This window comes from Ceratotherium simum, chromosome 1 (assembly GCF_057802395.1).
Source record: "Ceratotherium simum simum isolate JZ-2026a chromosome 1, ASM5780239v1, whole genome shotgun sequence".
NCBI classification, from domain to species: Eukaryota; Metazoa; Chordata; class Mammalia; order Perissodactyla; family Rhinocerotidae; genus Ceratotherium; species Ceratotherium simum.
The window spans coordinates 98,500,401-98,526,448 of record NC_141900.1 but is presented as its reverse complement, the minus strand read 5'-3'; the positions used below and the strand labels follow the sequence as shown (position 1 = coordinate 98,526,448).

The 26,048-nt window shown below is 41.7% G+C and overlaps 1 protein-coding gene across 4 annotated transcripts in view; it reads left to right on the top strand.

Moving 5' to 3' along the window:
- TCAF1 (TRPM8 channel associated factor 1) overlaps positions 1 to 26,048 on the top strand; it is a 48,881-nt gene that overhangs the window by 17,227 nt on the left and 5,606 nt on the right. For all 4 annotated transcript variants that reach the window (XM_004430657.3, XM_087432085.1, XM_087432103.1 and 1 more), the window contains 6 exons: positions 4,563 to 5,196; positions 19,464 to 20,458; positions 20,725 to 20,822; positions 21,938 to 22,151; positions 22,455 to 22,694; positions 24,396 to 24,733. In XM_004430657.3, coding sequence (XP_004430714.1) covers positions 4,577 to 5,196; positions 19,464 to 20,458; positions 20,725 to 20,822; positions 21,938 to 22,151; positions 22,455 to 22,694; positions 24,396 to 24,733 — 2,505 coding nt within the window. In that variant the 5' untranslated portion in view covers positions 4,563 to 4,576. The remainder of the gene's footprint in view (positions 1 to 4,562; positions 5,197 to 19,463; positions 20,459 to 20,724; positions 20,823 to 21,937; positions 22,152 to 22,454; positions 22,695 to 24,395; positions 24,734 to 26,048) is intronic.

Below are 26,048 nucleotides of genomic sequence, written 5' to 3'. Positions count from 1 at the left end.
TTAATTGTGGTAGTAATATGTACAACAATTCAAAAGACGCAGACTTATATAAAGAGTAGGAATACTGTTCCCATCATTGACTTCCCTTTCTTTTTTTTTTTTTTTTTGGTGAGGAAGATTAGCCCTGAGCTAACATTCATGCCAATCCTCCTCTTTTTGTTAAGGAAGACTGGCCCTGAGCTAACATCAGTGCCAACCTTCCTCCATTTTATGTGGAACGCCACCACAGCATGGCCTGACAAGTGGTGCGTTGGTGCGCGCCGGGGATCCCAACCTGGGCCACCAGCAGCGGAGCATGCGCACTTAACCACTACGCCATGGGGCTAGCCCTTGACTTCCCTTTCTGATGTAGTCAGTGTAACAGGTTGAAATGTGGCCTCCATATATTTTCTATGTCTATAAAATCCTGGTACTTAACAGGCTTATATATTTGGTACTTAAGAACGTGGACTCCAGTATTAGGTTTCCTGGTTTTGAATCCAGGATCCACCACTTAACACCTGTGTGACTTGAGCAAGTAACAAATTCTCTGGCCATCAGGTTGTTTGTTTTTGCCCATCTGTAAAATGGGCATGGTGATAGTACATACCTCATAGGTTTATTGTCAGGATTAAATAATTTATGTAAGGCACTTATGATAATGTCTGGAATCTGGTAAGCACGGCATTGTCATTATTGCTACTAAAATTACTAAGACTACCGTTATTATTATTATCTTTGCTCATACAAAAATAGGTTTGTGTCCTACATATTCTAGTGATCTGCAATTTTCACTTAAAATATATCTAGGACATTCTTCTAGGTAGATGCAAAATAGATTTAACTCATCCTTTGTAATAGCTATGTGATATTCTATAATGCACATTATTATAGTTTACTCAAACATTCTCCCTCTCAAATGTTGTCTTGCCACACGGAGCTTATTGGTATCAGACTAAGGCCGACACTGCAGTGTCACTCACAGTGCAAGAGAGGGGACAACTGGCAGAGAGAAGGGAAGCCCAGGTGTTCCCTGCAAAACCCCACTGACCTTGGGTCTCCAGTCCAGTCCAGGAGATAGGCAGAAGGAGGAGACTCAGCAGAAAGTTCCTCTGCTCCCCAGGCCCTGCTTTTCACATCTCCAGGCCCCCTGCCCATCCCTTTGTCACTTCTCCACAGATATTTCTTCTCCCGTGGACTAGCTCAGAGTACAACTAGAGAGACAGGAATGTGAATTCCCTGCTGTGGGTGTTTGGAGTATGAACAGTGGCAGTGACACAGGCGTAGAGAGAAGGGGTCTGATCGGCAGCTCTTGACTGGGTGTATAAGTGGCTGGCTGGGGGCTATGCCCCAGCGTCTTGTATGGCAGGTTCAGCGGGCTATGGGGCGGTTGGGATATGTGGATAGATATGGCTTTGGGTTAGAGATCCTGCACCCACAGGAGTCAAAAACAATTCTGGGAAACATTCCTTGTCATTGATTTATCTCCATTTCTAGGTTTTCATTTATCTCCATTTGTAGTTTGGTGTGACAGTGAGCATCCTTGTATATATATCTTTAATACAGCTGCTCTTATTTCTGTAACAAAGGTTATTAGAAGAGGAGTTGCTGGTCTAAGGATAGGCACGACTTTGAAACTGAGTTGCCCCTGTCGATTGCTTTCAGATCCTCAGTCCTTCCAGCAGATTGTGATAGTGTCCCCATAGCCTTTCAGACATTGGACATTAGCTGCCTTCGTCTTCTTCACCTTCTCCTCCTTCTCTTCTTTCTCCTTCACCATCTTCTTTTTTGACAGTCTTATGGGCAACACGCATTATGTTTTCAGTTGCCTGATTAGTGAGATTGAGCATATTTTCATGGACTAATTGGCCATTTAAATTTCCTCTTCCTGAATATCTTCTCTGAGAAGAGTAGAATTTCAATAGATAGATGTGGGAGAGGAAACAGGAAGGAAATTGAATCTAAAATGAAAGTAGGGTATATCAGGGACGCCAAGTATTCTGGAAGCTGCAGAGAGGTTGAGTGGCAGGAGATACGCTGGAAGAGTAAGGAGCAGCCAGCCCTGGAGACCCTAAACCCCAAGAAGAAGCTCAGATTTTCCGCTGTTGGGCAAAAGCGAAGCTCTGGGGGGAGTTCTCTTCTGGAAATAATACCATCCGTGGCTTTAGAAGAATCAAGGTGAGAACAGATACTGGTGACTTAGAAACAGGATCCCTTTAGTAGAGGAATGAGTTACTGAGGACCCAAACTAGGTTAATGGCAGCGTGAGTGGAAACCATGAACGACAACACTGACGAGACTTGTGACCAGCTGGATATGGAGCATGAGGGAGAAGGGACACAACTGTGACTGTGGTTGGCTGTCCTGCTTGTTTGTGGACACCAGGAGGAGCAGGGAAGGGACAAGCTCTTCTTAACCAACTGTTTGCTAATTGTGTCCTCTCACTGGTTCTTTGAGGTAGAGGTTACCCTCATTAACAACCAGGGACATCGAACTTATGTAATTTACCTAAGAGGAGCTAGTTTGGAGGGAAAGAATAAATTTAAGACTTCTTTAGTTTTAGAGACCACTACAGACGGTAGAGTGTGCTCTTTGAGTAGGGGTCTTGAGTTTGTTCCTTACATCAGGTCTTGAATTTATTCATTACATCAGGATCAGGCCTTTTCATCCGGGGCCTGGGGAAGGCACAGGGAAGCCCTCTGGCAAGGACTTTTTCAAGGGCCCACAGAAATATTGAGGACTAAATATAATAATAATTAGTATTAGTATGGCTCCAAAATATGAAAACTACAAGGTCAGAATCAATAAATACTTAATCCAATGTTTGTAAAATCCAACATTAGATTAGTTTTTTTCACTTTATAAGAAGTCTGTATTATGTACATGTTTAGTTTACTCTTAACCAAGTAATTATAAACAAGTATACATATGTGTGTATATATATATACGTATATATAATAAATAATTGAGTACTCATATATATATAATAAATAATGGAAAGGCAGTTAACCTGTGTTATTTCATTTAATCCTCAGGACACCCTTATGTGGTAAGTACTATTATCCCTACTTAATAAATGAGGAAACTAAGTCTGAGATGTGTTGCCCGATCTCACAGTTAATAAGCAACAGAGCTTGAGTCAAACCCAGACAGCCTAACTATAGAGCCTGAGCTTGTGATCACTTTGCCTTATTGCCTTGAGAGTGAGCATATTCTCTGATAAAGGGAATAGAAAAGAAGTAAGGGCCAAAGAAAAAAACATAAAGATTATCTGCATTTTCAGAAGAGATAAGGGAAGGATAGAAAGTAAGTGGTTCAAGAGGTTGAAGATGATGAAGTTGGCTTAGGCCATGACGTAGAGGTCGTAAGAGCCTCAGGGACCAGGGGAGCAGCATTGTCCAGTGCCACCAAGTTTTCGGTGAGGATGACAAGCCTTCAATGTCCTGATTATAAAAACACATCTGTCCTTGAGGGATCTGTTTCAATAAAGTGCATATAGCAGAGGTCGGACTGTAGAGCGTCCTTAAGCGGGGAGCTCGGGGTGAAGAAGCAGAGGATTTTTGTGAGTACACATCCACAGACATACACACCTCTCTCCGCTGTGTCCAGGTACAAGTAAGAATCTGCCATAATTTCATGATGTGTTACCTTCTGCTTCTGGTTACCTGGGACCTGGATTCAAGCCACAGAGAACTTCTGTTTACCTCTTACCCAGCCTGTGACTGTGACCAAAGAACCTTCTTTGAGAACCCAGACTTTTCAGACTAAAATTCTGGGTTCCCCAAGTTGGGATAAGTAAGATCAATGTGAGACTATTCACATTGGGGTGGAGTAGGGGTGGCACCACCGTATTAGTTTCCAGGAGCGACTATAACAAATTACACAGACTGGGTGGCTTAAAACAACAGAGCTTTATTATCTCACAATTCTAGAGGCTTGGGAAGTTTGGAATCCAGGTGTTGGCAAGGTTGGTTCTTTCTGGAAGTTTTGAAAGATAATCTGTTCCTTGCCTCTCTCCTAGTTTCTGGTGTTTGCCGCAATCTTTGGCATTCCTCGGCTTGTTGATGCATCACTCTAATCTCTGCCTCTGTCTTCTCATAGAATTCTTGCCTGTGTATCTGTGTCTGTGTCCAAATTTCCTCTTCATATAAGAACACCGGTCATTAGATTAGGACCCACTCAAATCCAGTATGACCTCATCTTAACTTGATTACATCTACAAAGACTCTATCTCCAAATAGAGTCACATTCACAGGTACCGGGGGTTAGGACATAAACATGTCTCTTTGGGGACACTATCTGCCCTCATTCTTCACTTCTGTTTGTTCCCTTCTGTGATGGAAAAGTGTTGAGCTCTTTTAGTTTGACCACAAGAGTTTAAGAGGACAGGGCGCGATGGGGTCTCCCAGATTGGAGACACCAACCCCCCTGGTGAATGCTTGAGTCATTTCACAGTGTCAGTTTTATCTGCATAATGGGAAGAATTGCCCCAGCTAGTGGAGGAATGAACTGCTTGGCTTGCTTGCTTGTTTGTTTGTTTATCTGTTCTTCACCAAGCTGAGTCTTTGCTTTCCTCTCTGCAGAAACTGATCCAGCCATGGCGACTCCCTCAGCTGCCTTTGAGGCCCTTATGAATGGAGTGACAAGCTGGGATGTCCCTGAAGATGCCATCCCATGTGAACTGCTTCTTATTGGAGAAGCCTCCTTCCCAGTGATGGTGAATGACATGGGTCAGGTCCTCATTGCTGCCTCCTCCTATGGCCGAGGCCGCCTGGTGGTTGTGTCCCATGAGGACTACTTGGTGGAAGCCCAACTCACTCCCTTTCTCCTCAATGCAGTGGGTTGGCTTTGTTCTTCCCCTGGGGCTCCCATTGGTGTCCACCCATCCCTGGCACCCCTGGCCAAAATCCTCGAGGGCTCTGGCTTGGAGGCGAAGATTGAGCCAGAAGTGAAAGACTCCCTGGGGGTTTACTGTATTGATGCCTATAACGAAACCATGACTGAAAAGTTGGTCAAGTTTATGAAACGTGGAGGGGGCTTGCTCATTGGAGGGCAGGCCTGGGATTGGGCCAACCAGGGTGATGATGAAAGAGTTCTGTTCACGTTCCCTGGCAACCTCGTGACCAGCGTGGCTGGCGTGTACTTCACCGACAACAAAGGGGACACAAGTTTCTTTAAAGTCTCTAAGAAGATGCCCAAGATCCCAGTCTTAGTTAGGTGAGTGCATTACCCCAGCGGGGAGTTGGTTACAGGCTGAAAAGCAGATACAGTTCTTGTCTCCAGGTTACTCCCAGGCTAACAGAAGAGCATTTGGCACTCAGATATGGATTCACCATAAATCAACCATATTTTTAAAAAACTCGGGGCACAGGAGGAGCAGGGTCCCAGGTGCTGCTGCCTCCTCAGACCAGACCACTTAGCTCTTTTAGGGGAGAAACTTCTTAGTGACAATTATGTCCCCCAGAGTCCAGCTTAATAAAATATGTTGCTGAATCCCAGAGCTGGCATTGCTAATCCAGGAAGGTTCATAGCAGAAGGTCGCTTGCAACTGAAATGTGAGGAAAAGGAAAATGGACATGAGGGACTCCATAAGACAAAATCTCACGAGCTGGGGGACAGGTTCTGAAATTTCCAGCCAAGTGAGAGTGGGATGAAAGTAAGAACTAGAGGATTCAGAAGTTGAGATAGCAGAGAAGATGGCACAAGTTGTATGTGCTAACTCTAGGAGTTAGGAGAGGATTTTATCTCGGTGGGCAAAAGACCTGGTGATGGAGAATGAAGGAGGCAGGTGATGGAAGCAGAGACGGGCTACACTGCAAGTTCCTTGAGAGCATTGCCCAGCCTGTTCTGTTCATATTGTGCCCCAGCACCTCACATGGTGCTGAACATCTAGCACATTAGTTGGTGCTCAGTAAACATTAGTTGGATGGATGAATGGGAGAGATTAGAAGCTGGAGTAGTCCCAGGAGTGGGAAAAGTGCACCAGGCCATGCCCTATATTGTCTGTTAAAACTCTCAGCATCCTTGGAGCAAAGAGCACTGGTATTTCTGTGATGGGAGCAGAGTAAGGTAGATTGGGTGGAGAGGACATTCCCAGGGTTAGGGAATGAGCTGTGGCCTTTCCGTGGCATGGAACTCCTGGAACACCCCATAGCTCCCATCTCACATGTGCAGTGAGGAAACATACAGTTGTTCAGAAGCATAGTGATTGATCAAACTGATCAAACTTGAGCTTACCGATGATCTTCATCCTAGGGAACAGGAAGGTAAGACTTGGCCATAAATCTTTTTCTTTAGCAGCCTAATCCTCCTTAGTTGCCTTAAAAGATGTTTTTCTCTACCAAAACCGTACTCTTTTTTTCCCTTTGGCTATGCCTAAATCATCTCTCATCATCACTGAATCTGAAATGTTTTGGGAGGTTAGGATGCATCTATGTGTGGGCATATGCACACGTGTGTGTGTGTGTGTGTGTGTGTGCATGTGAAATCAACTTGAAGGGTAATGCTGGTGGAGAAATCAGACTTAACGAGGGAAGTATATAGAATCTACTATGGAGATTATGGGTTATTAGTGTTGGTTATTTACTAGATAAGATTGCATTGCAACTTTTGACTCTCTTTGCGTATCAGGAAGGTACATCATAGTATTAGTCATGTTAGGTAGGTCGTTTTTTGAATTGTGGATGGATTTAAGATGGCAATAGTGATTTTCCTGAGCTAGCTTGCTGAGAAGAAGAAGAAAATAAAAGGTGCAAGAGGGTATGTGTGTTATTTGAAATACTGATTTAAATGCATAGGTTGAGATGAGTAGGGAAAAGGAGAAAACATAGACCTTTCCTCCTCACCCCACAGTTTTCTTAGTTATTAGCTCTCAAGTAGCCAGTGCTGAGAGGTAGACACTGAGCTATCTGTCTCCCACCTGGGGTTGTGGTGGTTACCAAACTATATATATTTATCAAATTTCATTAATTGTATACCTGAATCAAGTGAACTTTATGTAAATTAAACCTCAATAAACCATCAAAAATAGTTTTTTTTAATAGAACTTTAAAAAATAAAGAAACACTCAGATATAATCAGATTTATGTGTAAGGATTGCAACTATGCATTATTTGTAATGGGCAGAGCAGAACAGTTAAATAAATTATGCAGCATTACACAATGGATTATTAACTAACCATTAAAAATATTATGCTTCCAAAAATATTTAAGGACAAAGGGAAATTCTTTTGGGGGTACTATTAAATGAATTAAAGTAGGATACTAACCTCTTGTTTGAAATGTTCCCAATTTTGTTCAAAAAATACAGCTATGTGTAGAAAATAGTATATAAGAAAAAAGTCCAAAATATTAGTAGTGAGTAGATCTCTGGGTTGTGGAATAACAGTAGATGATTTTACTTTTAAACTTTAATTTTCCAATTTTTCTATGAAATCTTATTAATAATGCATATATTTCATTACCTCACTTCACATTGCAAGAACATTAAAAGACAAGAAAAATAATTCAGAAGTCTCATTAAAGATCTTCCACATCTGTACAGCTCACAAACACTTTTTATTACATAAGCAAAAAATATAAAACAAAATCTAACTCTCCTATTAGGTCACTTTTTTTCACTTTCTAGTATCTCTGATATGCATACATTGTATATGTATATATATACGTGTGTGTGTGTGTATATATATATATGGTATTGCCAATATTTTTGAATTATGATTCTTCTTCATGGGACAACTCTTTCAAACTGCTTTTCCAATATTGCTGGATCTCATTTTTTTAATTTTTATTTAAAAAGTATTAAATCATAAACCCACAACATAACTCTTTTCATCATTATATATTATTTTCCCCATACATTCATAATTTTACATTGTTGTTATCTTAGTATACATGCTATTTTGAATTCTGCTCATAAGTATTTTTCATTCTACATAATCTTTAAGATTATATTAGATTCACTGCATGCGAACGTGTGTATGCCTTATTTATTTAATCAGTTGCCTACTGTTGAGCATTTGATCTTTCTCCACTCTTGTAATCGGTAATACTGTACAAAATATCTTCAAAGCATTTTAGAAATATTAGACAATGCAAGACACCAAGATGCTTCAATTCGGATTCAAGAAGGAAATATTTCCATCACAGGCTGAGTGAGGTTCAGATTGAAAGCCCGTATGGATTTAGTTACTCTGTCAAAGGGTCTTGTTATTTATTTTTAAACCCTCATTTAAATATGTGAGTGTGAATTAATATAGCTTTAAACCTACTGCTTGCACATTTCTTACTGGTCCAAATGAAGATCTAAATAAGACCTTGATAGCCTCTCAATCTTCTAAAAGAGGAAACTGTCTACAGGTCTTATCGAGATGAATCAGATTTTTATTAGAAGTTATTACTTTTATGATCAGAAAAATAAAATCCTAAGTAGTAAAACCAAATGAATTCCTTTTAGCCTGGTGAGAATACCCACAGATGTCAGGATAGGAGCCTCGTAGTCACTGCCCTCACTTCTCACCTGGAACGTGTCATGATCTGCCTCCACGCCCAGAGCTGCCTGTAGTCTGTTCCCTGAGCAGTTTCTGCTCTCCCTTCAGCTTTCTCGGGGGCAGTGGCTACTGTAGTTTGTGTGCAGGACTAGTCCCACATTCTTTCTATTAAATATTTTATTTGAACAGACACTAGGTCCTTTGTCATAAATTACTCGTAGCCTCATTGCAGGACCCAGGATTCTACTTAGAGATTTCGAATATATTGGAAAAAGCATAGACTTGAGAGAAGGCAGACTTTCTATTTAGTAAGTTGCCACACTCTGTCTGTTGCTTGCTCTGTAACCTTGTGCCGTAGCTAACTTCTCCACGCCTCGTCTCTCAAGTGGGATTAATAATGACTGCCTTTTGAGGTGGTTGTGAGGATTAAATGAATTAAGAACATGCTCAAAGTACCTGAAACACTTTAATTATTTTGACATCCGGCCTCCACACTATGGTATATGCAAGCGTCTGATGTGAATATCATTCCCAACCATTGAAAATGACCTAGCGTCCATCGTGTTGTTCCAGTTGTATAAGGTATTGACAGTTTAACTGATATTTTTTTCCTACTTCCTCTGCCAAACTGAGGCAGCATCATTATGATCAACTGCCACATTTTACCCTCTTTATACTTTTAACAAAACAGGTACTAGAGACTGAATTGGCTTTACCAACAAAGGATTTGATGCAGATTAAACATCATTAGATAACCAGTCTCAGGGAGGTTTCAAGAGAATCAACGAGAATAGTTTGTCTATTGGATAAGAAGGCCTCTTGTCTCATTTTAACCCAGATCTCAGGCTTCTATTAAAGAGTTCTAACTCAGTGTTGTTCATTCATCCATTTACTTAGTTAACATTTATTGAGTATATTCTATATTCCAGGCGTTATTTCTTATTTCAATAAAACGATTTCCAAAGATCTGAGAATTAGGACCACAGAAACATCTCCAATAACCACACCTGGAAGAAATCGCAAAAACCAAGTAACTGTTGTGGGAAGAGGGCTGTGATATCGTGGTTCAGTGGCAGCTGGAAACCTGGGATCTGCTGATGGTGACTGCACAGTGTGACCGTAGCATGTCCTTTCAACTGTTTTTTTCCCCTCTAAATGGAAAGCGTTGGAGTAGAAGGTCCTTGTCTCCATTTTAGCTATTACTTCATTGAGACTGGTTTTCAGTCTTCAGTGATCCCTGAATGTTGTACAAATGGTCATGCTCTAAAATGTCCATGTGCTTCAAATTCCTTCACTTGAAAACACCCTTGAAACCTGAATTGACAAACATTATTAATTGATGCCATATTATATATATATATCCCCTTCATTTTGAAAGATGATGAAGGGATATTATACACACACGAGTCTTTTGAATTCTAGATTATTAAGATTTAGGAATTTTGAAAATTGAGTATCCACTTGAAATGAGCTCAAATGAAACAAGAAAACTGCCAAATTACTGAAGATAAACATGAATGTGACACCCCAAGTAGTTTGGAAAACAAAAATATCTGAGCAGATATTAATAAGTTTATTTATAACAAGGATCCACAAAGCCTTGGAGGTCGTTGCTAGTTATATGTCGAACATATAGAATGCTAATTCTAGATGTTATGTCAGAATCGTGGCCAGGCAATAGGGGTGAATATACTTACCTAACTTGTACTCTGTGCTTCTTACTACATTCTTAGCCATGTATAGTAAAATTGTATTAACTGTTTCTCGTAAAACAAAGTTTTTAGAGAGAGAATGCAGGTGGGAAGATATGCCACTTTAGAAGAGAAGTTGCTAAATCACAATTCAGTTTTTTTTTCCTTTTTATGAATATTTTCTTCAATTTCAAAATATGTGCTTGCTGGAAAAAAAACGAAATGATCCCCAAGTATACAAAGTAAAAGGTGAAAGATCTTTGCCCTCCACCTCTCCCTCTGCCTCCTCCTAATTCCATTCTTCTCCCCGGAGGTAATCACTGCTAACAATTCAGACTTTGTCTTTTCTGACTTTTTCCTTCATTCCTGTGTTTCTATTGGGATTGGGGTGGGAGAGCTGGAGAAGTAAAGAGACAGAAAGAGAGATCTACAGCTTGATTTCTCACTGAATATATCTTGAACATTTTTCCATATGCCTGTATAGAGATGTGCATCATCCTTTGGAATGGCTGTATAGCATTTCACAGTTGCAGTGTTCCATAAGTCATTTAACCATTCACCTATTAGTACACATTAAGGTAATTTTCTAGTTTTTTCTCTTATAAATAATGATATCATGAATATCCTTTCATTAAAGCCAATAGGTTTGATACACATACACCTCTTCATTTTAAATACTTGGCAGTTTCTTTTTAGAAATGTCTTATTTTGGAAATCTTCAGAAACATCTTATTTTGGAAATCTTCAAACATATACAGAACTAGGAAATAGAACAATGAGCATAAATGTACCCATCACCCAGGTGCCTCAATTGTCAACTCCTGGCTAACCAGTATCAACTCATATGCCACCCACTCCTCCTTCCTGGGGAATGCAAGTCCCTGACATTGCATCATTTCATCCATAAAATAGTGTATCTCCAAAAGATAAAGACTAATTTTTAAATATAACCACAATACTGTTATCACATTTTTTAAGTAGTGTTATTTTTTTCTGACCTAACAATGTCAATAACTGTCATTTTGTGAAAGCATTGTAAGTATCCCTGTTTGTTATGTACATATCTCTATACTTATTCCTTAATCATCTGGATTATTCACATTTTCCATGAATTACTTAATTTTTATGTACTTGACCTAAAAGATTTCTAAAACAATTGTTTCATACCCCCACTGTGATTTTGGAATCGAATTTGGCTTTTACTTTGTGTATTTCAAAGCTATGTTTTTGGTTTCCAAAAACTTAGGATTTTTTTCATGATTGCACATTTATTTTTTAATTGATGTCATAATAGTTTATAACATTGTGAAATTTTAGTTGTACATTATTGTTTGTCAGTCACCATATAAATGCATCCCTTCACCCCTTGTGCCCAACCCCCAACCCACTTCCCCCTGTTAATCACCAAACTGTTCTCTCTGTCCGTGTGTTAAGTTTATCTTCCACATATGAGTGAAATCACCCAGTGTTTGTCTTCCTCTGTCTGGCTTATTTCACTTAACATAATACCCTCCAGGTCCATCCATGTTGTTGCAAATGGGATGATTTTGTCTTTTATTGTGGCTGAGTAGTATTCCATTGTGTATGTATACCACATCTTCTTTATCCAGTCATCAGTCGAGGGACACCTGGGTTGCTTCCATGTCTTAGCTATAGTGAATAATGCTGCAATGAACATAGGGGTGCATAATCCTCTTTGGATTGTTGATTTCATGTTCTTTGGGTAAATACTCAGTAGTGGGGTAGCTGGATCATAAGGTATTTCTATTTTTAATTTTTTGAGGAACCTCCATACTGTTTTCCGTAGAGGCTGCACCAGTTTGCATCCCCACCAGGAATGAATGAGGGTTCCCGTTTTTCCACAATCTCTCCAACATTTGTTATTTTTTGTCTCGGTGATTATAGCCTTTCTAACGGGTGTAAGGTGATATCTTAGTGTAGTTTTGATTTACATTTCTCTGATGATTAGTGATGTTGAACATCTTTTCATGTGCCTATTGGCTATCTGTATATCTTCCTTGGAAAAATGTCTCTTCATATCCTCTGCCCATTTTTTGATGAGGTTGTTTGTTTTTTTGTTGTTCAGTTGTGTGAGTTCTTCATATATTATGGAGATTAACCCCTTGTTGGATATATGATTTGCAAATATTTTCTCCCAGCTGGTGGGTTGTCTTTTCATTTTGATCCTGGTTTCATTTGCCTTGCAGAAGCTCTTTAGTCTGATGAAGTACCACCTGTTTGTTTTTTCTTTTGTTTCCTTTGTCCGAGTAGCCATGGAATTCAAAAAGATCTCTCTATGACTGATGTCAAAGAGTGTACTGCCTATATTTTCTTCCAGGAGTTTTATAGTTTCAGGTCTTACCTTCAAGTCTTTGATCCATTTTGAGTTAATTTTTGTATATGGCGAAAGAAAGTTTCATTCTTTTGCATGTGGCCATCCAGTTTTCCCAGCACCATTTATTGAAGAGACTTTCCCCATTGTATGTTCTTAGCTCCTTTGTCGAAGATTAGCTGTCCATAGATATGTGGTTTTATTTCTGGGTTTTCAGTTCTGTTCCATTGATCTGTGTGTCTGTTTTTGTGCTAGTACCATGCCATTTTAATTATTATAGCTTTGTAGTATATTTTGAAGTCAGGGATTGTGATGCTTCCAGCTTTGTTCTTTTTTCTCAGGATTGCTTTAGCTATTCGGAGTCTTTTGTTTCCCCATATGAATTTTAGTATTCTTTGTTCTATTTCCGTGAAGAATGTCATTGGGATTCTGATTGGGATTGCATTGAATCTGTCAATTGCTTTTGGTAGTATGAACATTTTAACTATGTTTATTCTTCCAATCCATGAGCATGGAATATCTTTCTGTTTCTTTATGTCATCATTGATTTCTTTCAATAGTGTCTTATAGTTTTCATTGTATAAGTCTTTCATCTCCCTGGTTAAATTTATTCCTAGATATTTTATTCTTTTAGTTGCAATTGTAAATCGAATTGTAGTCTTGAGTTCTCTGTTAGTTCGTTCTTAGAGTATGGAAATGCAACTGATTTTTGTAAGTTGACTTGCATAACCACAGTACAATGATCTCACTCAAAAAAATGTAGCATCAGTATGGTACTATTATCAATGTCCATATTCACGTCTCCAATTGTCCCAACAATGTCTTTTTTAGATTTTTTTTAAATATAAGATCCAACCAAAACTATTCCCTACCTTTTCTTATCTTTCAGAACATTAGCTTTTTTGAAGTGTCCACCCTCAGTTTGGATTTGTCTAATTGTTTTCTCATGATTACACTCAGTTCAGACATTTTTTTGGCAAGAATACTACATAGGTGACATTGTGTTCATCCCAGTGTATCACATTGGAGGCACATGAGGTCAGTTTGTACTGTTATTGGTGGTGTTACAATTGGCCTTGTAGTTAAAATGGAGTTTGCCAGATTTTCCTATTGCAATAGTGCCTTTCCCCTTTTTACCTAATTTAATCTATGGTGCGACAATTTGAGACTATTAAGATCCTGTTCACCAACAGCCTTTCACCCCGTGGTTTCAGCATCCTTGGATGATCTGAGCCTGAGTCAGTATTTACAAAAGCAGTTTCTTATACCACTTGAGTAGCTCCTGCTCCTTTCTTAAAGATTCGTGTCAAGTGTCACCTCCTTCAGAAAACCTCCCAGGCCCCTTGTGTCCTGATATAGATGCCTCTCTTCTGTGCTCTCTGAGCAACCTCACCCTCTGGTGCTGACCCCAGCTCAGTGTAGGTTTACTTCTAAGTTTCTTCCAGAATTGGTTGGCATCCATCTATGAAGAAGAGCTTTCCCTCACTTCCTGACAGAAACAAATTACTACAAGTCAAACAAAAAGAAGCAGAACATACATGTTAGATGAGTTGAACTGTAATTAAAAATATCCCAATACTAAATGCAATGTGGTATCGTGGATTAGATCCTAGAAAACAGTAGTGGAAGGGCTAGTGAAATTTGTAAAAAGTCTGGAGTTTAGTTAATAGTATTTTACCAATGTTAACTTCTTAATTTTGACAAATGTACCGTGATTGTATAAGATGTTAACATTAGAAAAACTTGGTGAAGGGTATATGGGTATTATATTTGCAACTTTTATAGTTTTTTATTTCAAAATAAAAATTTTTTTCAAAATCAACAACAATGGAAAAAAAATCCAATAAAGAAAACTCCAGGCCCAGGTAGCTTCGCTGATGAATTTTATCATACATTCAAAAGACACATACTATTAACCCTACATGAATTCTTCCAGAAAATGAGAGGAGGAAAATTTTTTCAACTTGTTTTATTAAACCAGTATTTCTCTGATACCAAAACCAGAGAAGGACATTGCAAGAAAAGAAAACTGCAGAATAATATCCCTCTTGAACATAGACGTAAAAATTATTAATAAAATATTGTAAATAGAATATAATATATAGAAAGGATAATACATCCTGACCCTGACCAAGTAGGGCTTATCTTAGGAATGCATGGCTGGTTTAATATTCAAACAGGAATTAATTCACTATATTAACAGAATGAATGAGAAAAGCCATATAATTCAATAGGTGTACACACAAAAAAAAACCTTTGACAAAATTCAATACCAAATCATGATAAAATTTCAATAGAAAAAGGAACTTCTTTAACGTCATAAGAGTCTTCTATGAAAAACCTATGCCTGGGCCGGCCCTGTGGCTTAGCGGTTAAATGCTACTGGCGGCCCAGGTCTGTATCCCGGGCGCGCACTGATGCACCGCTTCTCCGGCCATGCTGAGGCCGCGTCCCACATACAGCAACTAGAAGGATGTGCAACTATGACATACAACTACCTACTGGGGCTTTGGGGGGAAAAAAGGAGGAGGATTGGCAATAGATGTTAGCTCAGGGCTGATCTTCCTCACAACAACAAAAAAAAGAAAAACCTATGCCTAAGAACATACTTAATGGTGAAATACCCTAAGATTGAGAACAAGGTGAGGAAGGGTCTGCTTATATTCAACATTCTCTTAAAGGTCCTAGCCAGTGCAATAAGGCATGTAAGAGAAGGCACAGAGATTACAAATTAGGAAGTAAACCTATGTTTATTTGCAGACAACATGATCATCTATGTAAAAAATTCTCAAAAATCTACAAAAAAGCTACTATAATAGTTGAGTTTAGCAAGGTTGCAGGATATATGATCAGTATACAAAAATCAATTATATTTTTATATACTAGCAGCCAGAAATTGGTCATTGAAATTAAAAATACAATATCAGTTAAAACAGGGCCCCAAATCATGAAATACTAACAGATAAATGTAACAAAATATTTCACACAACTTGTATACTGAAAACTACAAAACATCACTGAGAGAAATCAAATAACAGCTAGAGAACTGGCGAAATACACCATGATGAATCATGATGGATAAGAACACTCAGTATTTTTAAGATGCCAGTTTTTCCCCAAATGACCTATAGATTCAGTGCAATTCCAACTAAAGTTCAAATTAATTCTAAAATTATATGCAAATGAAAGGAACTAATATAACCTAATTTCAAGACTTGGTGGAAAGCTAAAATAATCAAAATGCTGTGTGACAGTTATCAGTATTTTCTCTTATCACATCTGATAAGAGAAACTTTGGGTTATAGTTAGAAAGCCTTTCCTCACAGCTAGATTATAACAGATTTCACTCTTGGTTTCTTCTAGTAGTTATGTGGTTTCATTTTTAAAATTTATATCTCTGATGCATTTGGAATCTTTTCTTGTGTATTGTGTGAAGGAGTCCAGTTTGTCTTTTTCCAAATGGCTTAACCAGTTGTCCCAACATTTATGAAAACATCTAGGTTTTCCCAGTGATATAAGACACAACCTTTATTATATACTAATAGCCATATTTATTATGTTACCTTTATATTTTAAATAAACTTATGTTTTTATATCTGAGTTGAGAATTAACTAGTTTTTATAATCTACCTTTCCATTCAAAACAAGAACTTCCTTTGTCTCGTTCTTGACTTTCCATGTTCATCCCTTACCTCCCACGTTTTGTTGAAATCATCTGGTATTTTGCTTCCAACTTGGTTTTGTCTCATCTTTGTTTGTTTCTTCGTTTGCCTTGTTTTTCACACCATGGGTCTACTAATTCGGAGTTATTTCTTACCAGTCGCATCCAGTGTCACAGAACCTTGACAGAGTTTACCAGCGTTAGTTATAAGTTATACTGGTATCCTTGCCCACTACTGCTTCATGTAGCCAATTTGTTTCTCTATCGTGTGCATTTTTGTTTTTCTAGACCTACAGCATAACCTCAAGTAACTTTTTGGGAAAACTTGCATGACGACCTTGTTCCAGTATTCCCACGTGCTAGTTTGTTCCAGTATTCCCACGTGCTAGTGAAAAGTCTTAGGCAGCTGTATGTTATACAGAGTATGTTCACTGCCCTAAAATACTGTTTTTAGGGCAGTTGTTTCTTTGTAGGTTGTCTTTTTCTTTTTCTTTCTGGCAACCTTAAGGCTTTTTCTTTACATTTGAAGTTCATTCACTTACCAGTAATCGACTAGATGCTGCTCTTCATTTCATTTACCCTGCTTTGCATTCAGATAGTGATTTCATTCTAAGAGCTCAAATCTGTTTTTCAGTGCAAGGAAATTTTCATCTAATTTATGTTTGTTTCTTCTTTTTTCTCTTTGTTCTTTGCTTTTGGAACTCCTACTTGCTAGTGGTTAGATCTTCTGGTCTGTCCTTCACTACCTCTTAATTTTTTTCTGATAATGGTCATCTGTTTGATCTCGACCACTGCTCTCTAGAAGAATCACTTGACCCAATTTTCCTGTTGACTTATTCATAGTCCTCATCTACATCAAGACTCATTTTGTGCCCATGTATTAAAATTGGGATTATCTGTTTGGCAATTATATTTTTATTATAATTAGTAACTTTTTATAGCAGCCTGTCCCTTTTTTGAGAGAGAGAGAGAGAATATATCATCTCAAAACTCTCCAATGATATACAATATTTGTTTAGGGCTTTCTTTGCCATTTATTTCCTTGGGAGTTGGTTTTCTCTTTGTTAAGTCTGGTGCTTCTTTTTCATGCTGTTAATTTTCGTCAACTATTTGGTGATTCTTGTTTACTTAAATGTTAAATGGCATTGAAATTCTAGATTGATCATTATTGGTTACTGAGGTGTGTTTCCTCAGGACAAATGATAATCCCTGTTTTTTTTATTTTCTTGATCTCTTTCACATGTATGTAGTTACAGATTCTTCTATTCTCATGGGTTTCTGATCAGTCTGATTCCATTTGATTTATATTTTCCATAAATTCCTCACTGTCCCAGTTTGCTGATTGCACCGTTCTCAAAATGCAGTGCTATCATGGATTTATTCTTATTTTAATAACATTTGTTTCATTTCAGAAGAGAATGGGAAAGAGAAATGAAAATCCAATTCAGATTTTTTCAATTTATGAAAAAATTATTTATCTCCAGCTGTGTAAAAGTCATGGCTGTTGGAAATAACAGACAGATGTGTCTGAGGATGCCCCCCTGGCTCAGCATGAGCAGGGCCTCACCTAGGGTCACTGTCTAGATGAACTTCTAGTGACTTAGTGTCTGGGTCTCAGCTTTGCACATTCAGTATTGCTCATCTTGTCATAATGGGCTAGTGTATAAACCTTGATGCCAATCTATTAATTTAAAACACAGTAACCCACCTCTTCACTGACTTCATTTGTAAAACAATTAATTGCCTGAAATTTATAAACAGAACTCCTTATTATAAGAATGAAAACATATTTTCTATTTAGTTTTGTATACGTTTAAAGTAGTAAAATTTTAAAAACGAATGTTTTTTATTTATAATCACCAAATTAAAGATAGACTGTGCAAGATATTGCTTGAGAAATATAAATGTCACAAAACTAGAACATTCTGATTAGCCTGGCCAATGACTTATTTCTTTAGGCAGATGATCATCAGAAGCAAGATTATAGTCACAAGATTGTTTGGTAAACCTGGAATTACAGCAGGAAGAGCTAGTTGAATGATTTTACTGGTTAGTGTTTCAGGGAGCTGGAGAGTCATCTAGAAGGGTAATACCTTTATCTTCAGGAAAGGGTTGCACCTGCTAAGAGGACTGTAGTTTTCCCATCAGTTGATTAGAGTTCTGCCAGCCACAGCAAGTACAATGCAAATACTGCAGATATGCTGTCTGCCTGACCCCTATTTTTCAGTGTTTCCTTAAAGCTGCCTTCTGACTGTACAGTTGCCTTAGCTTTACCTGACAAGTGGGCATAGCCAGCTCTGGGATCTCAAGCTTACAGAGGTCACTTTACCCCTTACCTCTAATAATCCTACTGTATCCAGGATTGCCTCTCCCATTGTGGGGTTGTGGGTGTCCTGAGGTCTTACAGGGGTTTGTTACCCACAGACAGGAACAGATGATGCTGAGAAAAACCTGATAGCACAGATACGCATCACTCCTGTGGGCCGGCAATGAATGTGTGGAGGGTTGAGTGTAGAGTCAGTCCTCTTAGGTTCAAGTAACAGGAGGATCTCACTAGAGTGGAGGCCAGTCAGCTCCCCTGCCCACCTTTTGAAATAATATTGATTCTTCACTGGCACTACAAACTCAACTCTCCATTGACTTCATCTGCAGGAAACCAGGTGCATGTAATTTATAAACAAGATTCGTTACAAGAATAAAAACACGATTTCCCATTTAGTTCTTTATATAATGCTTAAAATAAACACTTAAATCCATAATATCTAAGATTGCCGTATTGGGTAAATACAACAGGGCTTCCTTTGAGATTTCCTTTGGAGAGTCTGTACTCAGAGAATGAGCAGAGCAGAAGTAATGTCCCTCTGTCTTCCCTCAGACAAGTCTCCATACCCTATTAGGTCAGATCTGCCCACTTTGTTCTCCCAGTCCTCCTGTTAGAGCTAAAAATGATGATATTAGTGAGGCCGGCCCCGTGGCGTAGCAGTTAAGTGTGCGCGCTCCTCTTTGGTGGCCCGGGGTTTCAAGGTTCGGATCCCGGTCACGCACCAATGCACCGCTTATCAAGCCCTGCTGTGGCGGCGGCCCATATATAAAGTAGAGGAAGATGGGCACGGATGTTAGCCCAGGGCCAATCTTCTTGAGAAAAAAAGAGGAGGATTGGCATCGGATGTTAGCTCAGGGCTAATCTTCCTCACCAAAAAAAAAAAAAAAAAAAGATGATATTAGAACAGCTGACCCTTGCTCTGTGCCAGGCCCTGTTCCGGGAGTTTTATGTCGAGTCTCTTCTTTAATGGAAAACGTGTCTTTTTCAGTTGTGAAGATGATCTCTCTGAGGATAGAGAGGAGCTGCTGCACGGGATTTCAGAGCTGGACATCAGCAACTCGGATTGTTTCCCATCCCAGCTGCTAGTGCACGGGGCATTAGCCTTTCCCCTGGGGTTAGATTCCTACCATGGCTGTGTTATCGCGGCTGCCCGCTATGGCCGGGGCCGCGTGGTCGTGACTGGCCACAAGGTATTATTCACCGTTGGTAAACTGGGCCCTTTTCTGCTCAATGCCGTGCGTTGGTTGGACGGGGGCCGCCGAGGCAAGATCGTGGTGCAAACAGAACTGAGGACACTGAGTGGTCTGCTCGCAGTGGGGGGCATAGACACCAGCATCGAACCCCACCTGACCAGTGATGCGAGTGTCTATTGCTTTGAGCCCGTGAGTGATGTGGGAGTCAAAGAGCTGCAGGAGTTTGTAGCAGAGGGCGGGGGACTATTCGTTGGAGCCCAAGCCTGGTGGTGGGCCTTCAAGAACCCCGGAGTGTCCCCCTTGGCTCGGTTCCCAGGAAACCTCCTCCTCAACCCCTTTGGCATCAGCATCACAAGCCAAAGCCTGAATCCAGGGCCCTTTCGTACTCCTAAAGCAGGGATTAGGACCTATCACTTCCGCTCCACCCTGGCCGAGTTCCAGGTGATCATGGGCCGGAAGAGAGGGAATGTGGAAAAGGGCTGGTTGGCCAAGCTGGGGCCGGATGGCGCCGCTTTCCTGCAGATCCCTGCGGAAGAGATCCCTGCCTACATGTCTGTGCACCGGCTCCTGCGGAAGCTGCTCAGTCGATACCGGCTCCCAGTAGCAACCCGAGAGAACCCCGTTATCAACGACTGCTGCAGGGGCGCCATGCTCTCCCTGGCCACCGGTCTGGCCCACTCGGGAAGCGACCTCTCTCTGTTAGTCCCAGAAATAGAAGATATGTACAGCAGCCCCTACCTGCGCCCCTCGGAAACTCCTATCACCGTTGAAGTCAACTGCAACAATCCAGGTACAGAAGGAGGGGTGGGCACTCAGCATTGTGGGAACTGGGGAATGGGGCATGATGGCTTCAGCACCTCATTTCAGGGATCTGATCTCCTCCACCAGGCCATCTCCATCCTTTGCCATGCACTTTCAAGGAGATGGGAGTTGGGGTTTTAGGTGGTGGAATGGAGGGGGAAAGATGCGCAGAGCTCATGAAGGGGCTGTGGGAACGCTGGGTGGAGATGGAATCGTGGAGGAGGGATCAAGTCTGCCTTCTCGTGCTTTTGGCAGGCACCAGATATTGCTGGATGAGTACCGGGCTCTACATACCTGGGAGGCAAATTATAGAGGTCTCACTGCCTGAAGCTGCTGCCTCTGCTGACCTGAAGGTAAGGCCACGCCCCATCTCACCACATACCGTGGAACCCGAATGCTCTTGCTCTCACAGTCGGCATCTTATTTGATTCTCATAAAAACTCTATTGGTAATACAGGGTATGTGCTTTTACCTCCATTTTAAGGATGAGGCAACTAAGGTGCAGAATAGCTGAGTGATTGATTTAAATGTATAGATCTGATACATTTCAGAGCCCAGGACTCCAACCTAATCAACTTCTGGCTCAGGTTTTGTGCTTTTAACTTAAATCGTAGAGTAGGGACTAAGAAAAGTACAAAATAGAAGGCGCCCTGACCCACAGGAGAGTTCAGTAAATCTTAGTTCACTTTCCACCCCATATGCATCTCCCATTGTAGCACAAGGTCTCTTTGACTTACCTGGGATGCAGAGACTGTTCCATGCTTGCCCAGTCCACCTTCGCCTCTGTCACTTTCACATACATACACCCTATTCGCAAATAAAGTTGCCGTCCTGCTCTGTCCCTGTTAAGGTCATTGTGATGCTTAGGGTCGATTCTGTGTCTGCATCTGTCCTGGAACTTGTTTAGCATACATCCAGGAGACAATCCCAAGATTCCACCCAGTAGAGGGGTCACTCCACTGGGCCAGGAATGGGGGCCTTGGAGAATGAAGGAACTGAATCAACCGTCCACTACATCAGCCAGTCACTCTGCCTCCCGCTAGGCCTTCTCTCTAATAGCAAAAGGCAGGATCCCCCCTGCCCCGTTCCCAGTGCGAGAATCACCATCATGGAATAGGCACCTAGGATTCTGTCTGTTGCAGAGACACCCAGGGACCCTTTGTGGGAGTCAGCCCTCAGAATTAGCCTATGGGTTACACCTGGTGCCCCTCACATCAGTGTCTCAGCATGACCCTTTGTGGAGCTATTTGACTCCCCTCGGAGGATCTTTACACATGATCCTCTCCATACGACCTCGAGGAATGACAGGATTTCATGGGTTTAGCTCCCACAGTTCATAAATGGTGGGAAGCCTGGGCTTGCATGGGGTCATGGCCCCGTGACCCTTCCTGCCCCCACCCCCTGGGTGCTCTTCCCTTCTGCTCACACATGCCCAGGGTGACTCCGTGGGGGGATCTCTCTGCTACAGGTACAGATTGGCTGCCACACTGACGACCTGACCAGGGCCAGCAAGCTGTTCCGAGGCCCACTGGTGATTAACCGGTGCTGCTTGGACAAGCCCACGAAATCCATCACCTGCCTCTGGGGTGGCCTGCTCTATATCATCGTGCCCCAGAGCAGCAAACTGGGTTCTGTGCCCGTCACTGTTAAGGGGGCTGTGCATGCTCCATACTACAAGCTGGGTGAGTGGAAGCTATAGTGAACCCCAAAGGAAGGGGAGAGCTGGGGGTGAGGAGGTCATTTGGAGCTGTTTGGTGTAGGAAGAGAGAAGTTCAAATAAATGGAGGGAAAGAAGGTGAGCTTCCTTAGGTTGAGCTTTGGGGCCGAGGAGATGAGACCAAACCACATCCATGGGGACTTTATAGGATAGAGGGGGGTTATGGTTGTTTGTGAGCTTGGTGTTCTCCTCCTGGGCTTCAAGTTGTATGTTTTAGTGTAAGGCATTTGAGAAAGTAAGTTTCAAGCTCCATGGCCTCTCTTCCCAGGGGAGACATCCCAGGAGGAGTGGAAGAGGCGTATCCAGGAGAACCCAGGTCCCTGGGGAGAGCTGGCTACGGACAACATCATCCTGACAGTGCCGACCGCAAATCTTCGTACCCTGGAGAATCCTGAGCCACTGCTTCGCCTCTGGGATGAGGTGATGCAGGCTGTGGCACGGCTAGGGGCCGAGCCCTTCCCTTTGCGCCTGCCTCAGAGGATTGTTGCCGACGTGCAGATCTCAGTTGGTGGGTGCTCTGGGGAACCAACCCTCTGTACATGCTGCCTCAAAGGGCCTCCCTTTCCTTCAATAGCTATGCAGTGGGCAGCCAGCAGGGTAAAATGCTTTTCTAGAAAGATATATAAGGTATAATCCTTACTATTTAAACAAAAAGGAAAAAAATGCATTAAAAAACTAGACTGAGGGGCTGGCCCTGTGGCCTAGCAGTTAGGTTCGTGGGCTGCACTTTAGCGGCCCGGGGTTCGCCGGTTCGGATCCTGGGCGCAGACCTATGCACTGCTCATCAAGCCATGCTGAGGTGGTGTCCCACATAGAGCAACTAGAAGGATGCACAACTATGAGATACAACTATCTACTGGGGCTTTGGGGAGAAATAAGGAAAAAAGGAGGAAGATTGGCAACAGATGTTAGCTCAGGGCCAATCGTCCTCAAAAAAAAACACCACTTGTCATACATTCTTCCCAAAAAAAAAAAAAAGACTCAGCCACTTCCCCCCACAAAAATTTGGAAACGACCTAAATGTCCAACAGTTATGTGATGGTTAAATAATGTATCATGTGTATCTTCAATAGAGATTAAGGAAGCCATTTAAAGTGATATTTTGATGGCATAAGGAAACATGGTGAGATTATGTGACACAAAAGCAGCCTGTAGACCTATATGTATGCAGTATGTTAAAATATATAACACTTGAAGTCAGCCTGTCAAGAGATGTCATCAAACAGTGAGAATGATGCAGAAAATAAGTGCTGGACTTTCACATGTCCACCAGGGGACTTCAGGAGTGGGTAGAAATGGTGGAGGGCCTCGGCCTAGGTAGCAGTAGCTGGGAGCAGGAATTTAACAACTTTGAGGAGACACTGAATAAAGAGACTTGCCAGTGGGTCAAGAGGCCTAAAAATGAGGGGGTGTATAGAAATAAAAGAACCATGAACATCACTCTAGACCCTAGTATTCTTGACTTCCATAGATGATCATGATAAAGTGGTGTCAACATGGGGAACTCTATCTAAATAACGAGGGGGGGGGGCCACCCTCAAAAAGTTCTTAATTTTTTTTTTTTTTTTTTGTGAGGAAGATCAGCCCTGAGCTAACATCCATGCTAATCCTCCTCTTTTTGCTGAGGAAGACCGGCTCTGAGCTAACATCTATTGCCAATCCTCCTCCTTTTTTTTTTCCCCCAAAGCCCCAGTAGATAGTTGCATGTCATAGTTGCACATTCTTCTAGTTGCTGTATGTGGGACGCGGCCTCAGCATGGCCGGAGAAGCGGTGTGTCAGTGCGTGCCCGGGATCCCGAACCCGGGCCCCCAGCAGCGGAGTGCGCGCACTTAACTGCTAAGCCACTGGGCCGGCCCAAAAAAAAAAAAGTTCTAAATTTTAAGAAAAGAGTATGACACAGGTTCACATGGACAAGCCATTCTCATAAAAATAGAAAATTGAATAGTAACATCAATGGCTGTTTATAACCTGAGTCACCTCCCGTAGCCATACTCTCTCAGGTCAGAGTGAGGTTGAAGGCATTATTACAGAATGAGGGGGTAGGGAGGAAAGCCCAGGAGGGTCTGGGTTTGGATTGCCCTTCTGAGTATTATGGGGTTCCAGAAGTCATCGGGGGCTACAGAGTATTTTGAGATACCATACAGAGAAGAATTTTATAATGTGGGTGGGGAGCGCTCTAACCCTCTCTTGCCCTCCTGCGTTTTCCAGGCTGGATGCATGCAGGGTACCCCATCATGTGCCATCTGGAATCTGTGCAAGAGCTCATCAATGAGAAACTCATCAGAACCAAGGGGCTGTGGGGCCCTGTGCATGAGCTTGGCCGCAACCAGCAGCGGCAGGAATGGGAGTTCCCCCCGCACACCACCGAGGCCACCTGCAACCTGTGGTGTGTTTACGTGCATGAAACGGTCTTGGGCATTCCTCGAGGCCGTGCCAATATTGCTCTCTGGCCCCCAGTTCGGGAGAAGAGAGTCAGAATCTACCTGGGCAAGGGCCCCAATGTGAAAAACTGGAATGCGTGGACTGCCCTGGAAACTTATTTACAGGTACTGGGCAAGAATGGAGGGTGATGGGAACCCACTACTGTGGGGACTGCCAGAGCAGCATTGTTGGGTGATAGTCTAGTGACCCAGGAGGCCTCCTACTACATGTGTCTCCCTCACGAGGCCTTGGGAGACTCTGACAAAGCCCAGTGTGACAGTCCTCTGTGATGATGCCTCTCAGTGTGTCACTTTGCATGACCCTCAAGTGGCCTTAATTGCCTCAGCGCCACTCTTACCCCATGATTTTGAAGAGATTGATGAGAATAGATGTAAAGCACTAAGAAAGGTTAAAAAATGGTAGAGGCAAGTATAGTATAAATATAGTTACTATCACTGACTTTAAACCTAGACAGACCTGAAATTAAAGCCAAACTGTGCTATTTAATAGCTGTCTAAAACCAAACTCCCCCCCAACACACACACAATATATGGGATAGGACCTATTTTGTTTCCTTACATGAGTATACCGTCTTCTCATTATGACTTGGCAGTGCCTCAGTTTCCACCTTATAGGCAACCCCAGATTCCTCACTGGCCTGGATGTGGAGGTTGCCTTTGCTTTTGAATTATCGTTCGGCACCCCAGGTCCATCCCCCCAGCCCCTGGATCGGTTCCCAGCTCACTGTGGAGAGATTCATCACCTTGTATCCTGGAACTCACTCCCAGGCCAGGCACACTCAGTTCTGGTTCTTCTGCCTGCCTGAGTTCCTCTCTGCTCATTCCCACTGCCACGAATGACAGTGAAACCACCAAGGAGACTCTACTTTAATCTTGTCCCTGGGGCCACTTCACCCCAGGGACAGAAGTTCCTCATCTGTGAAATCAGGTTGAGGTTGGTCTCAGGAACTGCCAACGTCCCTCTCACTCGAAAGGTCCATAACCCGGCCTAACACAGGCTACTTCCAGTGGCCTCAGGACGGCGGCCTTTTTCTAAAATTATGCCTTACTCTTAATTCTAGCTGCCTAGACTATACTTAGTCTTCTGCTTCTACCGGATTCACCTTTTTTCCCAAAGGCCATTTTAGTAGCCTTGCAAATTGGCATAGACCTATGATTAATGAGGATTATGTCAGAATAAGGGTGAGAGTTTCCCAATTATTGGGGTTTAACTTTGCAACTATGAAAGATATAAGGATTTTTCACTTCAGCCCATTTTAAAGCCTTGAGTGTAATATCCTATCACCACTTTCACGATCTAGTGAGCTATACAAATAATAATATTGGTGGTAAATACTGATAATAATATGGCAGTTGTTACCATAGCATCATTTATGGAGTGTTTTTTGTGTCAAGCACTGTGCTGGCTCGGAGGCCCTTC